Source organism: Suillus plorans (genome assembly GCF_016647745.1).
Source record: "Suillus plorans strain S12 chromosome Unknown HD556scaffold_4, whole genome shotgun sequence".
NCBI lineage: Eukaryota > Fungi > Basidiomycota > Agaricomycetes > Boletales > Suillaceae > Suillus > Suillus plorans.
In genome coordinates, this window is record NW_024537388.1 from 334,991 (window position 1) to 355,522 (window position 20,532).

At 48.0% G+C, this 20,532-nt stretch overlaps 9 protein-coding genes across 9 annotated transcripts; 7 read left to right on the forward strand and 2 right to left on the reverse strand.

Annotated features, from left to right (window-relative positions):
• Nucleotides 1-131: 131 nt before the first annotated feature.
• Nucleotides 132-526, forward strand: HD556DRAFT_1227132 (FUN14 family-domain-containing protein; the record flags this gene model as incomplete). The annotated part of the gene is made up of 2 exons (XM_041297136.1): nt 132-266; nt 317-526. Coding segments are annotated over 2 exons (345 nt in total), but the record flags the coding sequence as incomplete, so codon positions are not given.
• A 128-nt stretch (nt 527-654) lies between these two features.
• HD556DRAFT_1227273 (NOL1/NOP2/sun family RNA met) lies at nt 655-2,979 on the forward strand (the record flags this gene model as incomplete). Its single annotated transcript, XM_041297153.1, has 7 exons — nt 655-1,010; nt 1,062-1,520; nt 1,578-1,683; nt 1,740-1,917; nt 1,970-2,340; nt 2,391-2,832; nt 2,885-2,979. 7 exons carry the CDS (start codon nt 655-657, stop codon nt 2,977-2,979), a joined length of 2,007 nt encoding a protein of 668 aa, XP_041165996.1.
• Nucleotides 2,980-4,760: 1,781 nt separating this feature from the next.
• Nucleotides 4,761-6,432, forward strand: HD556DRAFT_1329398 (uncharacterized protein). The gene is made up of 7 exons (XM_041301660.1): nt 4,761-4,865; nt 4,926-5,072; nt 5,128-5,157; nt 5,210-5,278; nt 5,328-5,477; nt 5,527-5,654; nt 5,701-6,432. Exons 2-7 carry the CDS (start codon nt 4,950-4,952, stop codon nt 6,044-6,046), a joined length of 846 nt encoding a protein of 281 aa, XP_041165997.1. The 5' UTR covers nt 4,761-4,865; nt 4,926-4,949; the 3' UTR covers nt 6,047-6,432.
• Nucleotides 6,433-6,501: 69 nt separating this feature from the next.
• On the forward strand, nt 6,502-9,408 carry HD556DRAFT_1437410 (nucleotide-diphospho-sugar transferase; the record flags this gene model as incomplete). Its single annotated transcript, XM_041305699.1, has 10 exons — nt 6,502-6,633; nt 6,684-6,808; nt 6,863-7,126; nt 7,176-7,362; nt 7,422-7,585; nt 7,638-7,763; nt 7,817-8,256; nt 8,306-8,437; nt 8,495-8,964; nt 9,016-9,408. 10 exons carry the CDS (start codon nt 6,502-6,504, stop codon nt 9,406-9,408), a joined length of 2,433 nt encoding a protein of 810 aa, XP_041165998.1.
• Nucleotides 9,409-10,452: 1,044 nt separating this feature from the next.
• On the forward strand, nt 10,453-11,376 carry HD556DRAFT_1517046 (alpha/beta-hydrolase; the record flags this gene model as incomplete). Its single annotated transcript, XM_041309086.1, has 2 exons — nt 10,453-10,645; nt 10,698-11,376. The coding sequence occupies exons 1-2, from the start codon at nt 10,509-10,511 to the stop codon at nt 11,374-11,376; spliced, it is 816 nt and encodes a 271-aa protein (XP_041165999.1). The 5' UTR covers nt 10,453-10,508.
• On the reverse strand, nt 11,354-13,258 carry HD556DRAFT_1329412 (pyridoxal phosphate-dependent transferase). The gene is made up of 7 exons (XM_041301661.1): nt 13,144-13,258; nt 12,991-13,090; nt 12,817-12,905; nt 12,617-12,750; nt 12,344-12,565; nt 12,016-12,188; nt 11,354-11,952 (listed from the first exon to the last, which is right to left on the reverse strand). Exons 1-7 carry the CDS (start codon nt 13,241-13,243, stop codon nt 11,379-11,381), a joined length of 1,392 nt encoding a protein of 463 aa, XP_041166000.1. The 5' UTR covers nt 13,244-13,258; the 3' UTR covers nt 11,354-11,378.
• Nucleotides 13,259-13,478: 220 nt separating this feature from the next.
• On the forward strand, nt 13,479-15,282 carry HD556DRAFT_1226687 (uncharacterized protein; the record flags this gene model as incomplete). The annotated part of the gene is made up of 7 exons (XM_041297098.1): nt 13,479-13,515; nt 13,566-13,768; nt 13,847-14,082; nt 14,149-14,305; nt 14,360-14,539; nt 14,605-14,885; nt 14,943-15,282. 7 exons carry the CDS (start codon nt 13,479-13,481, stop codon nt 15,280-15,282), a joined length of 1,434 nt encoding a protein of 477 aa, XP_041166001.1.
• A 503-nt stretch (nt 15,283-15,785) lies between these two features.
• HD556DRAFT_1437414 (uncharacterized protein) lies at nt 15,786-16,314 on the reverse strand (the record flags this gene model as incomplete). Its single annotated transcript, XM_041305700.1, has 3 exons — nt 15,786-15,956; nt 16,005-16,150; nt 16,230-16,314. The coding sequence occupies 3 exons, from the start codon at nt 16,312-16,314 to the stop codon at nt 15,786-15,788; spliced, it is 402 nt and encodes a 133-aa protein (XP_041166002.1).
• Nucleotides 16,315-17,119: 805 nt separating this feature from the next.
• On the forward strand, nt 17,120-18,853 carry HD556DRAFT_1437415 (uncharacterized protein; the record flags this gene model as incomplete). The annotated part of the gene is made up of 6 exons (XM_041305701.1): nt 17,120-17,417; nt 17,475-17,665; nt 17,720-17,810; nt 17,859-17,887; nt 17,934-18,125; nt 18,176-18,853. The coding sequence occupies 6 exons, from the start codon at nt 17,120-17,122 to the stop codon at nt 18,851-18,853; spliced, it is 1,479 nt and encodes a 492-aa protein (XP_041166003.1).
• Nucleotides 18,854-20,532: the final 1,679 nt, after the last annotated feature.

The following is a 20,532-nucleotide window of genomic DNA, read 5'->3' on the forward strand; positions in this document are numbered from 1 at the left end:
ACGTGCATCGCACCAATCATTCATTGTGACAGTAAAGGTACTACGAATTGTTTTCGTTATGTTTAGCTGAACACGGGTTGATCTCGAGGCACCCAGGGCCAGGTACCACACCCGCTCCGCCTTCTCAGGCCCCACCCCCAGAGTCCACTGTCAATCTGTATGAATTGACATTTGGTACAGTAGCTGGCATGTGCGCAGGGGTGTTTATCAAGAAAGGTGCAAAAATAGTCGCATTCTTCTTGGGTGGTGTATTCGTCCTCCTCCAAGTATGTAACATGTATTCTTGGTCGATGACGTGCACTTACCGATTTAACAGTACCTTGGGTCGATGTCACTCGTCCGTGTTGATTGGGCTCGTATGGCTGCTCGATTCGAGAACTTGTTGTATACGAGAGATGCGTTAGGTAACAAGAGGCCACCAACTATTTCATCACTGTGGAGATGGGCGGTGGACTTTTTAACAGCAGACTTTCAGCCAAGGGCGTCTTTCATTGCTGGACTCGCGTTAGGGTTGCGTATCGGTTGAAGCGACGCGGTGTTGAAAGGACATTATCCAAATCGGGCAAGAGAAAAAATAGCTCGTAATTTGTTCTCAGTCTGTAGTGTCTTCTATCTCTCCGCGCGGTCTACTATATCATTATCAGCTGGTTTGCTATGGGAGGGCGACGAACAAAGTACAAGCAAGAGCCTCCAGCTCCACTTCGCAATCCAAATGAAACTCGCCCTTCGACAAAAAGGCTCGGGAAACGAAAGGCAAATGTAGATCATGAGCCTGAACCAAGTACCAACAGCCGTCCCACGAAAAAAGCTAAGGCAGATAAACCTTCGGCCTCAAAGAAGCGGACGAAGGATCCAGAGAAGATATCAAAGGTTAAGCCTACACCTACCAAAGAAACAAGCATACCACTCTCAGAAGAAGGCGAAAGCGATGGGTGGGAAGCCGCTAGTGATTTGGAAGATGTCGATGGTTTCGCGGTAGACGGTCTGGATGACTTGGACATCGATGAGGAGTGAGTTCTTCCTCCCACTGTATTCCTGGCTAAAGTTTTTTTGCCCTGCAGCGATGACCTTTTACGAGGGGTTCCGGAAGAATTGGATCTTGGCTCAGACGATGAGGAAGTCGCACTGTTCCCACAAAAAGGCCGGAAATCTAAACAGGCTGAACGTCCAACCAAAATTATTCCAACAGCCTCAGATGAAGACTCCGATGATGAGTCTGATGACGAGGACGGGCCAATTACTGCCAAGAATATTGAATTCCGCTCTCGTGCCCTCGATGAGGAGGCTGCTCGTGAGGCGGAGCTTGATCTTGAGGAGATGCAGAACGCTGCCTTGGATGCCAGTGACGACGAAATTGACATGGAAGGGGAGGAAGAAGACACAGAGGCATTTCATTTACCTACGGCTGAAGAGAGAGCAGAGGAGAAAAACCATGTTGCTGATGTCCATGTCGTTCAGCGGAGGATGCGAGAATGTGTCCGTATCTTGGGCAATTTCAGCAAACTGGGCGCAAAAGATCGGTACGTCTCTCAATCGGCCGTTTTCAATCGTGTCTGTATTTTCAAGGACATGTGCAGGTTACGGTCGGAATATGTCGAGCAGCTCGTCTCCGACATCGCTAGTTACTATGGATATAATGATTTTCTTGCCGAGAAGCTATTCCAGCTATTTCCAGTTTCTGAGGTGTGTGCTCCATCTCTTTCTAGTTCCATGCTTATCCCATTTTACCTCTTTCGCAGGCGGTCGAGTTCTTCGAAGCAAATGAGGTATCAAGACCAGTGACTATCCGAACAAATACACTTAAAACACGAAGACGAGACCTTGCGCAAGCCCTCATCAACCGTGGTGTCAACCTTGAGCCGATAGGCAAATGGACCAATGTTGGTCTCCAAGTTTTCGAAAGCAGCGTGCCCATAGGTTCGTATGGATCCTTTACCCCCGAGCCATGCGGAGCTAAATTCCATGACAGGTGCGACACCCGAGTATCTCTCTGGCCACTATATGCTTCAGGCAGCTTCATCATTCCTTCCCGTCATCGCATTAAGCCCTCAACCGAACGAACGTGTGCTTGACATGGCATCTGCTCCTGGAGGCAAAACGACGCACATTGCTGCACTCCTACAAAATACTGGCATTGTTTTTGCCAATGATGCGAACAAGGCACGGACAAAGAGTCTGACGGCAAACGTGCATCGTCTAGGATGCAAAAACGTCGTCATATGTTCATACGACGGTCGGGAGTTTCCCAAGGTAATGGGTGGGTTTGACAGGGTCCTTTTGGATGCGCCATGTAGCGGCACTGGTGTTATCAGCAAAGACTCGAGTGTGAAGGTCAACAAAGTGAGGTTTCTGGCTTGTGGTCAAAGATACATTTACTCACATATTCATAGTCTGAACGTGATTTCCACCTCCTCTCGCACCTCCAGAAGCAACTCATCCTCTGCGCCATCGACAGCGTCTCTCCCGACTCCAAAACGGGAGGATTTCTGGTCTACTCCACGTGTTCTGTCACTGTTGATGAAAACGAGGCTGTCGTCGATTATGCGTTGCGAAAGCGCCCGAACGTGAAACTGGTGGACACCGGTCTTGGCTTTGGCAGGGATGGTTTTACAAAGTATCGTGGAAAGACCTTCCACCCAAGCGTGAAGCTGACAAAGAGGTTTTACCCCCATGTGCACAACATGGATGGGTTCTATGTCGCAAAATTCAAGGTGGAAAAACGGACCAAGATAAAAGCTGGTACGCAGGAAGCCGGGTCGACTAATACAGTCGATGGAGATGAGCAGCAAGATGTTGGATTTGATTCTGATGAGGACAGAGCGTTCATCGAAGGTCAGTGCCTCGATTTTATTGTTTTATATCGCTTGTTCATGTATCTCCACAGAGGGGAAACGTATTCAGATGAAGGCCAAGGGTCTGCGCGTACCTCACAGACGACAATCAGATATAGCGGGCAAGGTGGTGAAAGCAGCCGCGTGATATACGTCAGCGCTGTTATATTGCACATATGTCACACTTGATCTTCATCCCAAAAGACGCATGGTCTGTCATTGCGGCAGAACACATAACGTATCCATTTTGTGCACGATAAGACAGACATTCTCGAAGAAGTTTTTCAGTGGCGGACGATCAAAATACTTTGCAATGGAACCCAAGCAAAATTCTGACCAGCTGATGAAGGTGTATCGGCGGAGCCGGCTTGCAGGCAGCTGCGAGAGGGCGCGGGAGGTTGCTAGGTGATCCCAGGTACGCGAAGGTGGGCACAATAGCAGCTCTGAGATAGCGCAAGTAACAGGCGACAAAACGAAGCATCAACGTGCAGATCTGGACGCGGATCAGAGGTCAGCTGCTCTTCTATACGAAACCCGCAAGGCACTACTGTTGTGACGATGTCTAGATGTAACCATGAGTGGGTCTGAGCCGTGGACGAACACCCATCAAACGAATTAATCGGTGCAGACTCCTATTTTTCGAAATGGAATCGCAAGTGGTCCTCGTGGTGTTTGGGCGCAGATTGATGCAGAACGTGCGTGAGGCTCATCTGGTGAGGGTATTTGAGGGGCAGTGACCATCATCTGCGATAAATTAACTTGCGTGCGAGTCCTGAGACACGATGCGGGAATACAGATTTCTTGGTGCGCGAGTTGAGAGTTGGACTGCGATTTGAGTTTGCAAATGGTAAACGTGGTGCCCTCCGTGGAGTCTGAGCGCGGGTCTGCTAATGAAGGAAACGAATGCCGACTTCTGCTTGCCAGGGTGTCGATAGTCTGGTAGGATCTTTAGTACGCATCGAGTCGTCGTGGCACATGCACTGAATGACCTTTGTCGGACTTTGTGGCATGACATTGGTATGGTGGTTCCGCTGTGGCTGGCTAGCGTGTACGAAAATAGGATGTAGATCAAGATATGATTCATGCTGACTCGACATGTATGCACTCTAGTGGTATATGACTGGGATGATGAGAAAATGACGGTGTAGTCAGACCGCATAGGTTTCTCGTGATGTGATTCTACCCTCACCATTATTTATAGCGATTGAGGAGGAAGTATGTCTGAGCCCCAGTGCTGTAGTGTGCCTTAGCGTTAAACGTCTTCACTTATCGATACATAAATAGAAAGAAGAAAAAGAGTCTACGCCGTTGCCTGCACACGCTCGATATAATAAATGTCACTCTTATGAAAATGACACATTTGATCAGGACGCCAAGGTGATTGGGCCAAGAATGTCCTATGTACGCATGAAAGGGGAGAATCGAGGTGAACAATAGTACTTTGAGACCTCCACGGACGGCCACGATGATGACGACAGTGCACATGTCGTCATGACCACATGACAAGCCTGAGAAGTAATTCTACCACTCAGTGCTGCTTGTCTTGACCTTATACAGGAGTCGAAACCGCGCTCGGTGGCGAGCGGATGTGATCGGTATCCTAGTCTCGTGATCTCGCTAGTTTTGACGTGATCCGAACCTTCCTTTGTACAACTGAGAACATCCTTCTTGGGATTTGTCTCATTCTGACCACCCTACGCCCAACCGCACGGGCCATAACCTCCTCAAACTACCTATACTCACTTCTATTCCTAAAAATTCCCCCTACATCGTCTCAATATTTTTTTACGCGCAATCAGACGCCGTGAGAGATAACATAACCGGAAAAGGTAATCAAACAAATAGGAAGAACGTTAGAAATTAGGTTAGCTGCTTTGTTTGGCGCGTAAAGCGGAGCCAAATACGGATAAGTAGAGCCCGAATTTGACAACAACCATATCTCTTCCTCTCTCTTACTCCTCCTCTCTTCTAGCCTTTGGGCCCAGCGTTGCGTAGCACGCCCTTCTCTCTCTTGTCAATTTATTATCTTTTCATGTTCGTATCCTTTAGTCCTCTTTTATCTCCTACCTCTCACTCACTTGCTCTTGTTGACAGCTCACATTCGCATTTTTTGCTATAATGTCTGCTCCTGAGGTCACCGCTGCTGTTCCCGTCCCCGCTGAGGAAGTCAAGGTCGCTGAGACCCCTGCCGCTGAACCCGCCCCTGAGGCTGCCGCTGCTGAAGAGCCTACTCCTGTTGCTGTAATTTTTTTCAATTTCCCTTTGTTGCTCCGGCCGATTCTAACCTTATACACAGGAAGCTCCAAAGGAGGAAGCTAAGGCTGAAGTGAGCTCCTCACTTTGTTCCCTTGCTTTTGTAAGTTGACGCGTTTTTTCAGGAGGCCGCCCCTGCCCCAGAGGCCGCTCCTGAGGCTCCTGCAGAGTCTGCCAAGGAGGAAGCCAAGACTGTATGTCTTCCAATTTGTAATTCCACTAGCACACCTGACCTTCTCGTAGGAGGCCAAGAAGGAGGAACGCCCCAAGAGTCCCGGCCTCCTTGCCAAGCTCCTTGCCCCCTTCAAGGAAGGCAAGACCAAGGTAGAGAAGAAGGTGAAGGCTCCCAAGAGTCCCAAGAAGGATAAGAAGAAGGAAGAATTGAAGGAGGAGGTCAGTGTTCAATTTCAGCCCAACAACGTTGTAATTCATGGGTATTTAGGCTGCTCCTCCTGCTGAGGAGCCTGCCAAAGAGGAGGCGCCTCCCGCTGAGGCAAAGGTTGAGGAGACCCCTGCTGTCGCCGAGCCTTCCGCAGCTCCGGAGCCTGCAGCTGAGCCCGTCAAAGAAACGTTTGTCTTTTCTCGTTGGATGACTTCATTAACTGACCAACCTTAGTGAGACCGCTGCCGCTGAAGCCCCTGCTGCAGAGCCCGCATCTGAGTCTGCCCCGGAGGCTGTAGTTGAGGCCCCCAAGGAGAACAAGGCTGCCAAGGTTGGCCGCCGTCTGTCTGCGCGTGTGGGCGACCTTTTCTTCAGGTCCAAGCCAAAGACTGAGAGCTCGACTCCTGCCAAGGTGGACGAGCATCCCCCCGTGATTGATGAACCAGCTCCGGTTGCTCCCCTTGAGAACCCTGCTAGCTCAGAGCCTGCTCCCGTGGAGGCTGCTGCACCTGCCGTCGAGGAGCCCGTCCCTGCTGAGCCCGCACTCGCTGCCACCCCTGTGATCTCGGCTGTCGCATAAGCGCTTACTCCGAGGTTGTTGGTAATATCATGAACGACACGAGCGCATATTCATCTGCTCCTCTTTATTCCATGGGTATGTTGAGCAGTCTTTCTCACTGCACTTGGTTTTGGTCATTATCAGGATCCCTTCATTAGCTCTCCTCATTCATGTCTTTTACCCTCTTCTGCTACCATACTTGTTGGATTTGGTCTTTGCTTTCTTTTCACGACCCTACTCATCATGACTACATTCCGATCCGTGTTTTCACTACCTAATGTCGATCTTGATCATTGATACCCTTACTTTGCTATGGTCGGATCAGTTAACCATGTCATTAAAGTTCTATCCTGTAATGATGTTGGAGGGTTGTATGAACATCAACAGCTCACGCACCCTTTTGGCGAGTTGAAGTGTGACTCGACTTGATTCATGTCATCAACAAACCGGGCACCTCTTAGTTACCTTTGCTTGCAATGTCTCCGAACACAACTTCCTCTACTGGCAAGGATAAATTGATCGCAGATGAAGAAGAGGTTCTGCAAGCTGTTGTTCTAGCAGATAGTTTTAACAAACGATTCAAGCCGCTAACCACGCACAAACCTCGAGTAAGTCATTTCCTGCATCACGAAATCATATCAATATCATTCTCAATCAGTGCCTGCTGCCGATATGCAATGCTCCATTGCTGGACTGGACGTTCGAAAGCCTTGCTCTAGCTGGCGTACAAGAGATCTTCGTGATATGTAGATCACATGCGGAACTGGTCAAGACTGCGATCAAGTGAGTCTCTGAACCGCCATTCTTCTGTTCATGGTGGTTGATTGTGCGATCCAGGAATTCGAAGTGGTCCAAGCCTGGCGCGGGCCTCAAGATCGTCCCAATCGTGACTGCGAAAGAGACGTTCACGCCTGGCGATGCCATGCGCGACATCTACACCCATGGCATCATCACTTCAGATTTCGTGCTCGTCACCGGTGACCTCGTGAGCAACATACATATAGGCGATGTTGTTCGCGAGCACAAAGAGAGGAGAAAAATGGACAAGGACGCTATAATGACGATGGTAGTCAAACAGAGTGGCGTAAACCATCGGACGCGGTACGTCAGTCCTCGACCAAGTCATCACTCTACTCATTTCTCCCCCTAGTTCGAAAGGCGATTCTGCGGTGTTTGTGATAGATCCAGAGACATCAAAGTGCCTTCATTATGAGGCAGTGACTGGGTACCCGCCAAAGAAATACGCAAGCATACCACGCGAAATCCTGAATGAACACCCTGAGGTGGAGATCCGAAATGACTTGATTGATTGTTCGATAGATATATGCTCTGTAGAGGTGCGTTTGACATAGTTTTGCCTTATTCACTTTAATTGGTTTGATCTCTTCTTGCGCAGGTGCCGTCACTGTTCCAGGACAACTTTGACTACGGGGATGTACGGAGGGATTTCGTTCATGGCGTCCTTACGTCTGACCTGCTCATGAAAAGTATCTATTGCTATGTCGCCAAAGAGGGTTATGCTGCTCGTGTCAGGGATACCAGGAGTTATGACTCCATCAGGTTAGCGTCCCAAACTTGTTTTGACGATTCCATCGCATTTAACAGAAATCAGCAAAGACATTCTTTCAAGATGGACATTCCCTTTGGTGCCAGACGATAACCATCCTGGCGGCCACTCGTACGAGCATCTACGAGGAAACAAATACATTGCCAAGGATAATTCAGTGATACTCTCCCGGTAAGAACGTTTCCAAATTCTGTCGGTCATTTACCCATTCGTCGAGAATTTAGGACGTGCAAGATCGGAAACAACACGCTGATCGGTTCAAAATCGCAGATAGCTGATAATGCTCAGGTCACGGCATCTGTTCTTGGCCAGCGATGCATTGTTGGCGCGGGCAGTATAGTCCGCAACTCTTATCTCTTCGATGGAGCGGTCATCGGACCGAATTGTGTCGTCGAGCACAGTATAATTGGGTCAGGGGTACACATCAAGGAGCGCACTCATGTTGAGCGCGGATGTTTGATTGCTGATGGCGTCGTCGTCGGTCCGCAGGCGAAACTTGCGCCGTTTTCAAGATTGTCTAAGCGGCGGCAGGACAGCGATGAGGAAGATGAAGAATTCGAAGATGCAGAAGAACATTTCGAAGAAGAAGAAGATGGTGACGACGAAGGCGAAGATGGTGACGACGAAGATGAGGTCGACTCAGAGCTAGAGGACGTAGAAGCAAGTGGGTAAAGTTAACGTCTAGTCGACCCTAACTCATTATTTCTCCCAAGACCAAGATCCTAAAGCTCTTGCAAAACTTGGTTCTGACACCAATGCGATCATTTGGCCACTGCCGGTTGTTGACGAGGACGAGGCCATTGACGACTTGGAACACCCTGATAACCAGCGCTTAATGCGAATAGGTAGGTCTTGTTCATCATCAATCCACATCATCTGCTTAACTATACGATATTTTACAGGCGACAATGCATCAGATCTGGTCCTTTCTGATCCTGGCTCTGTCACTTCATCAGAGTCGGAGTCAGATTCTGACGATGACGATGATGACGAGCACTTTTACGATTCCAACCCCGCTTCCTCAACCACTTCGCTTCCGCTCAGCACACCTTCGAATCTGGTTGCACAAGCAGACTCGGCAGTAATATCAGAGTTCCAGCAGGAAGTCAAACAGTCGCTCGATCGTGCTTTTGCCGAAGGCCATTCTGTCGATAACGCCGCCGTGGAACTAAAGACGCTACGTATGGCGAGCAATGTATCTCTCCGCCTAGTGCGGGAGGCCGTGATCGCAGCCATGGTAAGCCGGATCAAAATTATAGCGGGCGGAGGCATTCCGCAACGACAGGAGATTGCTAGTATGATTGCCCGATGGGGAGGGTTGATTGACAAGATTGGAGGGGTAGATCCTGTGGAAACTGTCGAGATCCTTCAGGTAAGTATCTCGTGATGATGACTTGAGGCAGTTTTGAATCGTGCACTGCAGGAATATTGCGCTTCATCGGATCGCTTGCCCTTGTTTGGTCAGATTCTTGCTGCGCTCTACCAGGACGATATAGTCGACGAAGATGACATTCGCGCATGGCATGGAATGTCCAAGTCTCAAGGCCAGGGCGTCAAGCCTGCGACTCTGCAAGACTGTTATAACAAATGCTGGGTCACTGGAGCCCATATGATAAAACAGTTTGATGAACAGGACAGTGATGAAGAATCGGAGGAAGACTCGGACGAGGGCAGCGAAACGAGGGAACCTGCTGTCAAAAATCCAGTTACAAAGGAGCTCCCTTTGGCAGGCGGGAATTCTTCGGAAGAGGGTTCGTGCGAGGAAAGCTCGGACGAAGAGGACGAGGGTGACACTGACGAGGATGACAGTGAATAAGATAGATCAGACCAAAGGGGTCAAAATCTGGTCTGCGAGGTTGTGATAGTGTCGATTGTGCCCTTCCTTCCCGCGACCCTAGTCCGATTTATTTTTCCCGTGACAGGTGATTAATTATTTGTTGAGCATTCAATCAGTGACATAAAGATTGAAGATTGAGACGGAAATATCACTATACTAATATACTAGTCGGAAGGTATGTATAAAGTGTAGTGCATTATGTGCATTTTACATATTTGGTCATGTATGCATCAATGTCAGGAAAACGTGTGGGATCCCCTCCTGGATATACCACCAAATGATTAAGCTCATCGACGGACCATGGAAGGCTCAAGTCTAAATTGGAGTAGGATGTGAGACGGAAAGATGGGTAGTGCACATGTTGGCTTGCCTGAGGCTGTGAACGCCACTCAATACTTGAGAATAATGTAGAGTGCTACAGGCGACATGATGAGAAGGGTGACAACCAGTGACTCGGAAGAGTATTATGTGACATACCGTGAATGATTCCTGGACTGAGAACCGAAGAATGGTCAGTGAAGATGGCGGACAAAGTAGACGAACGATCTCACATATCTAAAGCAAATTAAAAAGTGGTTAGCCAAAGCAATAAATCAAAGGAAAGGGACTGACATCCTGCAGGCGATTATAGGCCGACTAAATTTGAGTATTATGCGACGGGCTTACCAAGAAGAGTTAGCAGGCAATTAATGAGCTATCACAGAGCTAGTGAGCGAGGCGAATTCCCATGAAGAACCTAAGTTAACTGACCAGGTCGGCTGTACACCCCCGTTCCAAGAATACACCTAAAGGAGGAAGGACGATAGCACAACTGACGGGTAGGTGAGCCTTCTTAATTGGACAAGCGGTTGGCGACATACATTATCTAAATGGATCAGGTTATACTGACTTTTTAGAATAAGGAAAGTAAAATACCTTGCAAATATCGGAAGCTGTGAATGCCATGTTGCAACTGAGACAACCATGCTTTCAACTGCCGTTATATAGACTGCACTACTCCAAATGACGTCAATTGAATTTGTGGCGCTGACGTCACCCACGCCAGACCAGTGGCTGTGTTCAATCGTCGTTAGTACGCCATGTCGGACGAATACACTGATATTTCCTATATCCCCTCTCATCCACCCGACAACTTCCACACTTTTAACTTTTACATCCCCACGCCACGTAATACATCGGCTCTAATTTGTTTTGTACATGGAGGTGCATGGAGAAGGTGGGTCTCTCCTCCCCAAAGAGTCTCATTCCTTACCGTCTCTCCTCTTTAGCGAAGATAAACTTGATCACGCTGGATTGGCTCGTAGACTCGCCAGTTTCACTGGATACGCAGTGGCAGTCCCCAATTACCGCCTATGCCCTCGTGAATTCACAGAAGACAATGCAATCCGCCATCCCGATCACGCGAAAGATATCCTACGCTTTCTCGAATTCATCATCACATGGCAAGGCCCGTATGGCACCAATTCAAACAACTTATGTTTGATGGGACATAGCTGCGGTGCTCATGTATTGTCATCGATCTTCCTCGAGGCCACCGAGGACCCTTTGCGTCCCTCATCCCAGCTTCTCAACAGCACAAAAGCAATCATCATGTCAGAGGGAATATATGACATCGATCTCCTTCTCTCGAGTTTCCCCACTTATAGGGATTGGTTCATCGAGGCCGCATTTGGCCCGCGGAGTGCTTACCGGGAAGTTTCAGTCACGACGATGAATCCGAGGATAGAGTACAATCACTTGCGGTGGTTGATCGTGCATTCAAAAGGGGATACCTTGATCGATGAAGCTCAGAGCGAAGCAATGTATCACCATTTACTTCGCAATGTCTCCCATGTTACGAGAAACTTTGAACAACTCATAGAAGAGCACAATGACATACTAAAAGGCGTCGAATTTGTAAAACTTGTGGGACAATACATCATAGATAATGTACCTCCATGTACATAATATTACAATCTTGCTTTCCTCAAACCCTCAAATGCCTTTTCAAGACACGAGGCAGCTCTCTCGCAATCACCTAGTGTGTTGTACAAGGCTGCAGGTGTTAAGCGAATCACGTCCGGTCTTCTCTCATCCCCTACAACGCCCATTGCAGTCAATGCATTAAAAACCCTATCCATCACGTCTGAATTAGGTGGCAGGAATAGAAGCGATAACTGTGAACCCCGACACTCGGGATCACGAGGTGTGATGATGGTGAATCCGGGTTGGCCCTGTTGGGCAGTGTCCTCCTTGCTGTCCACAACACCCCGTAATAGGCATTGTGCCGAAGCCTCATTGATGGGCACATAAAATCTTGACTTCATCAGTCTCATCTCCAGTTCGGATGTCAACCGAAGCGATCGATCCCGTAAGGGCCCCATCATGCCGAATTCCTTGAAGATCTGCAAAGAACCCAGAAGCGATACGGTCGCAAGGACCGAGGGATTGGATTGCTGATATCCTTGTGCGCCAGGGATAGCTGAAAACCGAGGAGGCATGGCAAATCTGGTGGCTGGATCGTGTCCCCACCACCCTGCATACCTGGTAGTAATGCCGATTAGAAACCCCAAAAGAAGTGGCCACTCAGCAAGGTCAATTACGCACTGTGGTAGCAAGCTGTTCTCCCATTTATTGTGCACGAAAAGCCCGCCAATTCCGCCGGGGCCTGAATTAAGATATTTGTATGAGCACCATACAGCGAAATCGACATCCCAATCGTGAAGTGCCATGGGAACATTTCCAATAGCATGAGCGAGGTCCCAGCCGCAAACACACCCCTTTGAACAACGAACGAACAAGTCAACACATGTTTAGCAGGGTAACGTGTGGGGTAATTGAATGTAGCGGATCTTCGCCTGTCTTTTCACGTCATGAGGGGATGATGAAAGATGTACGTAATAATCGAAGAAGATGGTAGTTGAACAAAATTTACCTGTGCCTTGGCTGCAGTGGTGATAGCCTTCATAGGAAATAATTGACCAGTGTAATACTGCACGCCGCTGAAGATCACCATAGAAATCGAGGGTCCTTCTTTGGCAATCAAGTCCACGATGTCGGACTCTCGTAGTGTAAACTCTCCTTCGCGAGGACACATTTCGATTATTGCTTCGTTCGGGTCATACCCGTGCAGAAGAGCCTGGGAAGCGAATGCGTACTATGCCGCATGTAAGAAACAGAGGAAGGATGTAAAAAGTCAACCACTCACCTGATCCGAGGGAAATGCACCGCCTTCACATAGAATCTTAAAACGTTGAGGAGTAGGTTTGTAAAATGCGGCCATCATCAAATGCAGGTTCGCAGTCAGAGTGCCCATGCATGCCACCTCCTTCTCTGAGGCACCTACATCAGGTACCGCATCAGAACTTCTCGATTCTCTGCAAAACGTGACAGTTAATAGTCACTCACCCACCAATTCAGCAAGTAGAGGGGTGACTGTATCGGCAATGTTCATCCATTCGCGGTCATAAGGGTGCGCAAAATGTCCTTGGACGGCCCTAATAATTTTTTTTCGTAGACAAGAAAACAAAGGGCCATCAAGATAAGGAACGGTTCGTGGTCTCAGGGATGCGCAGCACGTACCGTGTACCCCAAACATCTAACTCCTCTTGTAGGAGAGCCTTGGACCGTTTGGTTAATGGACCAAGAGAGTTTCCGCAAAGATAAGTGCATCTCTGATGAGCTGATGATCCAGCCCTTGAATAATCTGAGAAGTTACGTAAAGAGGTTCTTCACCATTTTCTTGTTGTATTTTAGCTCCAATATCTTTATTGGTTGGGATAATAAAATCCCTGGAGAGTACGACGTTAAGGTCATTCCAATCCGGAGGCATCATCAGGGTCGGGTAAAGATTCAGACTCAAGAGTTGATCTAAGATCTTACATAAATTTCATTATTTCCTTTTTTGTACGACTAGGATTAATGTGCCCAACCGTGCATGTGGCCCTCGCGACTCGTCCTGATAGTCACCCTTGATGAACAATAACACTCCTCCCCTCGATATCACCCGTAAAGTGGTTATCGTCGGTGCAGGTCCAGTAGGATGTCTTGCCGCAATTGCCTTCGCTAAAATGAAATGGCAGGTCGAGGTCTATGAAGCGAGACCAGGTAAAACGACAATGTTCTCGTCACCCATTGTCTTGATTCTTTTTTTCAAGATTTACGGCTATCATCTTCGAAAGCGGCTGCTCAACAACGATCTATTAACCTAGCTATTTCATCGCGTGGCATCGCCGCTCTACGAGCTGTCGATGCCTCTGCAGCTGAGAGGTTTCTGCAAACGGTCATCCCTATGCGTGGGCGGATGATTCACGACAGACATGGAAATCTACAAAGCCAACCATATGACAAGGACGGCCAGGTATGTTTGGTTCCTGTATTTTACCACGGCTATGTGCCAAGTAAATTAACATTGTTCCATGTTTGCTCACTTTCTTAGTGCATCAATTCCATAGATCGCACACTTCTAAACGAAGGCCTACTGGAGGAGGCCTCGGCAACGCCCAACATCCGTTTTAACTTCGAGCACAAGGTCCTTTCAGCTGATTTCGACCAAAGAGTGTTGTTCCTTCGGGACGGCAATTCGGGAACAGATGTCCGAGTCAAATTCGACCTGTGTATCGCTGCAGACGGGAGTTATTCCATCATAAGGAGACAATTGATGAGGGTTGTGAGGTTGGTAGACAAGTTTCCGCTCTCGAGATATGATTCCAGTGTGTTGATATTGTTGCTTCTCCATAGAATGAATTTTCAGCAAGAATATATTCCTCATGAGTATATTGAACTTAAAATGCCGGCAGGACACGACGAGCACGGCAATCCTGCCTTCCTCCTTGATCCGAATCATCTCCACATATGGCCTCGCCACTCCTTCATGCTCATCGCTCTGCCAAACAAAGTAATCACGCACGCAGCTTCTATGTGCTTCCCACCTGACGAGATTCAATTTCAGGATAAGACATTCACTTGCACCCTCTTCGCGCCTACTGTCGAGTTTGATCGCTTGATCACTCGCGAAGACATCCTGTTGTGGTTCCAGAATCATTTTCCAGATGCACTGTCGCTACTTGGCGAAGACAAATTGTTGAAAGATTTTGAGAAAAACCCCCGTAGCCCCCTGATTACTACGAAGGTACCTCTCTTTCGTTTCACACGAGCACCATTAGAGAGCTAATTGTCGCCATTGGTGGGGAGTAGTTAACGCCTTATCATTACAAAGATCGGTGTGTAATTCTCGGTGACGCTGCCCACTCGATGGTGCCCTTTTTCGGACAAGGGCTTAACTGTGGTCTCGAAGACGTTCGGGTGTTGCTCACGCTGCTGCAAGAAGAATGCGTTGTCCCTACTAGAGCTATGCCTAATTCGGGAGACCCTGAATCTGACTTCATAGACCAGAGGCTAGCCAAGGCATTGGCTCGTTATTCTGCAAGTAGGCACGAAGATGTCGTTGCCATATGCGAACTTGCAATGGACAATTAGTAAGTGAAGTCACTTGTGGTGCGTTGCTGGTTGTCATTGATTTCGCCGTGCATCAGCATTGAAATGCGCCATTCCGTAACAACGCCTGTCTACATCATTAAAAAAGCGCTCGACCACCTTTTGTTCTCATTGACCGCTCGTGGACCCACGGTCCTTTCGTCTCTGGGTGACTCATTGTCCCGCATCGCCTTCCCGACTGCCAATCCTCGCGGCTGGTTGCCTCTCTACACCATGGTTACATTCCGTCCCGATATCAGTTATGCTACCGCTAAGAGGAAAGCAGCTCGACAGGCCATCATTCTCACCACTATGGCAAGACTTGGAACCGTTGGCATGTGTGCCACGAGCTTCTACCTTACGTGGAGAGTCTTACGTTGGCTGCGAAGTCAAAGATAATGTCCTCACTGTTGTGAATTATCGAACCTCGTGCTACCATGGGTGAAATGCAAATATTGGGCCGAAGCACTTATTTAAAATCTAGAATTTTCCGTGGTCTCGAGCGCAGAACATTTGAGCGGTGATTAATTTGAGCATTCCGACCATGGAATTAATTCGCAGAAAAGATTGCTGGGAGCGCGTGCTCGTCTGACCCGATTCGTCCAAAGGAGAATGCCAGCTCTTGAGTCGACCCGAAATCCTCTGCGTTCACATGCAGACAAAAATAAGTAGGGACGCGTGTACAGTGATCTGTGGCAGAGATTACATGACCTCCGGTTAAAGTGACATTATATAGTCTAGATGTTGTGGGCCCTAGTAAAATCATAAAAGCAAGAAATTGGTACTAATCATGTCAAGTCGTAGAGAGCGCGGGAAAGCGATAGATCTGGCACGTGCAGATACGAACGAGAGCGGAGAAAATTATACAAAGCAGGAAGACAGAAACTGAGAAAGTTGGTGTCTCAGGTCTTCTTCGGTGGCCGGCCCCGCTTTTTCTTTGTACCTGATTCTCCAGCAGTATCAGGTGCAGGCTCTGAGACTGTGTCGGGTACTGCTTCCGATTTTGCCTTAGGCGGGCGACCGCGCCTGCGTTTGGTAGCCGGTTCGCCATCAGCAACTTCCTCTTTCTTCTCCTAGTGCCATGTAAGCATATGCAGAAATGGTAGGAACGAGATATGCACCTTCGGAGGTCTGCCGCGTTTCCTCTTAGCACCAGCCTCTGCTGTTGCTGCGGTGGCAGACGTTCCCCCCGACTTCTTGTTCTTGCTTCCTTTCGGACGGCCACGTCCCCTTTTGGGAGGAGGAGCATCGCTAGCGTCTGCCGCGCCTGTACATGGCGGAAATGAGACGCATTTGACAAGTTAAGCTGCTTCTAAGTGGCAACGATAAAGTAACGGGGAACTTACCCTCAGTCTCTTCGACTTGCTGTTCCTCTTCGAAATCCTCCTGAGATTTATCGCGTACTTCCTCTTGCTGGGGTGAAGTAGACATATTGAATGTCTTGACACCGGGTAGATAGATCAGAGCAGGGAGCGACTGTAATATACAGGAAAGAACGTCCGCGTCGAGGTGAAAGAAGGAAAGACGGGGAAAGGGTGTGTGCCCTTGTTTTATCGAATATTCCCCCTACCGAATATAGTGAGCATGTATTGTTTCCCTCGCGTGGAATCTGGACCAAAAGTGGGTTATATTTATTATATCGATCAGCATCTTCTGTGCATTTGCCCCTGATATTCGGGGACATATACGTACGTAAATGGACGACTGAGGATTAGAGAAAATTCATTATTACAGAGAGGAATGAAGACACTCTCAGGGAGATTGCCACCGCCTGACAGCGATGCGGTTGTCGCTCGACATGCCGCTGTTGATCGTTGTTGACACAACGTGGTTTATTCTAGTACTAGCAACAAATTAATATCTGAATATCATGTAGAATATGTACATATGCCTAACATAAAGGCATATGTACATATTTAATACTTCTGAAAGATATGTCAGATATTCGTATAGAGCCATCTCTCAGTTTTAAGGATACAGAATACTTTTGACGGAATATAACCATTCAGGCCGCCGATCGGCGATTCGCGGTTTAAAGCGCCACTCAGGGGTCGAATCCATGGCATCAGAACGGAGAAAAAAAAGAAATATTGACGAGTGCAAACAATATTCTGGCATTTCAGCATGAATGGACGGGCCGCGGAGTCAGTTCGGTCGCCGATATAATTAGATATTTCTCACGGTACATGGTATGTTGAGGAAGAGTCAATTTCGCTCTACGTACGTCACGATTAGCATGCTACCTCCTCGAGCTATAGCTTTCACTTTGTTTTGTACTCTCTCCTCAGTTCAGGCCAAGCTACTTTACTCCGGTCCAGAAGACCTTTACGCCTTCCCAAAGCATCGTGTAACCTTTCTGAATAATCTTCCAGTACAGAATGAAACAGCTCAACGGTGGTTTAACGAGGGACTAAGGGGCGGTGAAAGCGAATTTTTAGATGACCGGCAGGATGAACCTTCCTGGTTTTCCAATGCAGTATACAAGGAGATAGGTGGCTCTGAGCTGGAAATGTCAAATGACGCTTCGCAAATCTGTATGTCCCCTCGTGTTCAATTATACTTGATTTATTCACAGTCGTTTTCGGATCTAGCACAGTCTCCGATACCAGATAATTCTGGATATATATTAAATCATATGAAAATGGGACCAGATAACGACTTTATTTGCCTGATTCCCCCAGCCCGTGATGTTCCAATACAAGTACAGGAAAATATCGACCAAGATACAGTCCTCCGCAATGGCTGGTCACTGCTGGAACCTTTATCCGGAAAATGTCTTTATGTGCGATATTTCACTTGCTATGGTTCTGGAATGTCACTCAATCATTTCTTATAGTACCGGCAACCGTGGTTCACTTATTCATACTGTCACAATCAAGAAATAAGACAGTTCAAGGAACTCACTCACACGCAACCTCGCTCACCAGGTATGGTCTTCCCATTTGGCAGCGTATGATTCACTCACACGTGTACAGGAGCTTCCGAACCCACTGAGGACCCAGAAGTATGTGTTGTATTATTTGATTAGTACTTTGTAGGTGATTGTCTAGTGGGAAGCGTTTACTTTAGGACGCGCCCCCTCCGCACAAGATTCAGGAGCGGACGTAGCCGTCACGGATCGGCATGCTCAGGTCGGACACTTTGAAGTTGCTCATGGTCCAGGCTCTCGTTATCTGGTTCAACGATGGGGTGATGGCACATTCTGTGATAAGACGGGAAAATCTCGTGAAGTTGAAGTTCAGGTAACGTTATTTAATTTTTTTCCCCCAATGCGCTCAAATTATTAGTACAGTTCCATTGCTCGATGACGATGGCGGATTCTATTCTTCTTGTACGAGAAGCAAAAACATGTTCCTACGTGCTGATCGTACAAACTCCACGTCTCTGCGGAGAACCTGGATTCAAATCGCGAATGGAATTGCCAGAGCAAACCTTTATCCGCTGTCGGCAAATCATCAACCCTTCGCTGGACTCTACTCCCCAAATTACCCATCTCGAACAGCGAAAACTTGACGGCCATCGGATACCACAAGATTCCGACCTACCTTCCTATCTGAACCGTGAAACGCGTTTCGCCGTACCATCCCCCGCAGCCAAGAGTTCCCTGGGTCCCAGCGCAGGTCAAAGCGATGACCCGTCGGATGGGATATTGAAACGCGTGCTAGAGGCGTTGATGAATGATCCGGAGCTTCAATCCTTGTCGGGCGAAAACGCTCAGGTTGTGTTTGGGCGCGGCGAAAACGGCGAGATTGTAATCGAGATTCTGGAAGAGATTCCATTTGATGACCTCGGAGAGTCTGATTTGCAGGAAAGGGATGTGGATAACTACGCTCATATAGCAGAATTTCTTCAAAAGGCCGGTCACCAGTTGAATAAACCAAAGGACGAGAAGGAACAAGAGGATGACGAGGTCAGGGACGGTCAAGGGGAAGAATTAGAAAAAATTCGCGAAAGGAAAGACGAGCTCTGAGGTAGGCAGGCATCTTGCTGCTGGGTTGAACAGCTTGTTAATCTTGTTTCTGCACTAGGGCTCGAGATCTGATCGTTTCGACACTGTCTCTACTTAGAGAATCCGTGGACTATAGCAGACTGCTTATATTGGTTGACGTTCCAATTATTATCATTTGACTTGCGTCTTACCCAACTCTAATTTGCATTTTATGACTAGCTGGCATGAGATCCCCTGAGCCTCATGTCCTGATGCAACATGTTAGAGACTCATAAGTGATTCAGTCAGTAATGGGATTTCAAACACTGCTAGGTATGTTTTATTTGAAGTCGCCTCGGACCTTATTCGCAGTTTAATGTATGGCGTATGTGAAGCCGATCCAATCTCCCAATCTCTGAACTCTATCTTCTCGGTCACAAGTCCTGTTGTTCTGCTGACAACGTCATCAGGGACAGCTGAGTGTTTGTCGATACTCATCCGGATAGATCTACTACGACCATTGCCGGATTTCCCGGGGTCAATTGCAAGTTGCTGCCCTGGCATCTTAGGAATATTTCGGAATATAGAGAGTGCTAAATGATACAGCGAATAAGAATTTCAACGTAGCTTCCACGGATCTCTGGCATACCGTCGCATTATTTCCCAACCCCAAAATCTTAGCGAAAACTCACGTCGAATCGCACCAATCAAATGCTTGGGTCGTCTACACCACCTTCGTCGTCCTCTGCCTTTCTGCTGTTACCAAGCCTGAATCTTCGCGGCAAACAGGCGTGGTATCGAAGCTTCCTTCTATTTGATCGATAATCGAGGCGCTTATCGCCGCTGTCTCAAAAAGTCGGATCGCGCGTTCTCTGCATAACCTTGAATAACTCCTACAAGTTGAGTTTGCGCCCTCTGTAGAGACTAGGGATTCGAAAGAATTTAATTGCAGCTTCATCAGGTGCGATCTTATGCAATTTCCCCTCGATTATCTGTTACTCATGCTCCTTCGAAATTCAGCGGCGTTTGTTTATTGGGTCTAATTATTGGCAGGTGGCGGCTACTTTTGAGTTCATTCAATCCATCAATGTTCAAAAGCATGTGCTATTTTGACGGTGGTGCGCCCAATTTCCAATCTCTCTCCGTCGTGACCTCTTCATTATTATTTTCCGCTGAAACGTTCGTAATTATTTGATGGTTTGCCATATGCATCGCGAGCATCAGCATGCGTTTTCGTGATGCTTTCCATTTCCGCCAGGCCAGGATATTGTTCGACCCTTCAGCACGAGCCCATCGCCATCTGAGGGAACTTGAAGGTAATCGTCTGATCTGATGTATCTTCGTAACCACCTGATCATCCTCTGAATACGCCTAGATCAGATTGCACCCCACCAGAGCACGGTCTCGGTCGTGTGATCCTCCACTTCTCACCTTCAGGATAGTAGCGACCACTTTTCATACGCCTACTAATCCGAACCGGCAGGATCACGGAAAACGCACGAGATAGCTTATCGCAAGCTCTTGCCGCACTTCCCGCCGGCAGAGACTTTTTGCCAGCGACAAGGGAAAAAAAATACTCGCAGCGATGCGGATGGGTGCGACTCGCGCTCAAAATAGTCTTGACTGTCGACGGCAATGCTATGTTTCTGCACCCGTCGGTGCTCGTCCTCGGCGAGATATATTTGCGCATTGTGTCTTGTTTCTATTTATCGCCACAGGGC

Bases quoted from the DNA above. Each gene is read 5' to 3' on its own strand.
- HD556DRAFT_1329398 (XM_041301660.1), top strand. From the start codon at position 4,950: ATGTCTGCTCCTGAGGTCACCGCTGCTGTTCCCGTCCCCGCTGAGGAA. The intron at 5,158-5,209 runs GTGAGCTCCTCA...GCGTTTTTTCAG, and splicing joins AGGAGGAAGCTAAGGCTGAA to GAGGCCGCCCCTGCCCCAGA. The intron at 5,478-5,526 runs GTCAGTGTTCAA...ATGGGTATTTAG, and splicing joins AGGAAGAATTGAAGGAGGAG to GCTGCTCCTCCTGCTGAGGA.
- HD556DRAFT_1329412 (XM_041301661.1), bottom strand. From the start codon at position 13,243: ATGATGCCTCCGGATTGGAATGACCTTAACGTCGTACTCTCCAGGGAT. The intron at 12,906-12,990 runs GTACGTGCTGCG...AAAAATTATTAG, and splicing joins TTAGATGTTTGGGGTACACG to GGCCGTCCAAGGACATTTTG. The intron at 12,189-12,343 runs GTAAATTTTGTT...CGTTGTTCAAAG, and splicing joins CCACTGCAGCCAAGGCACAG to GGGTGTGTTTGCGGCTGGGA.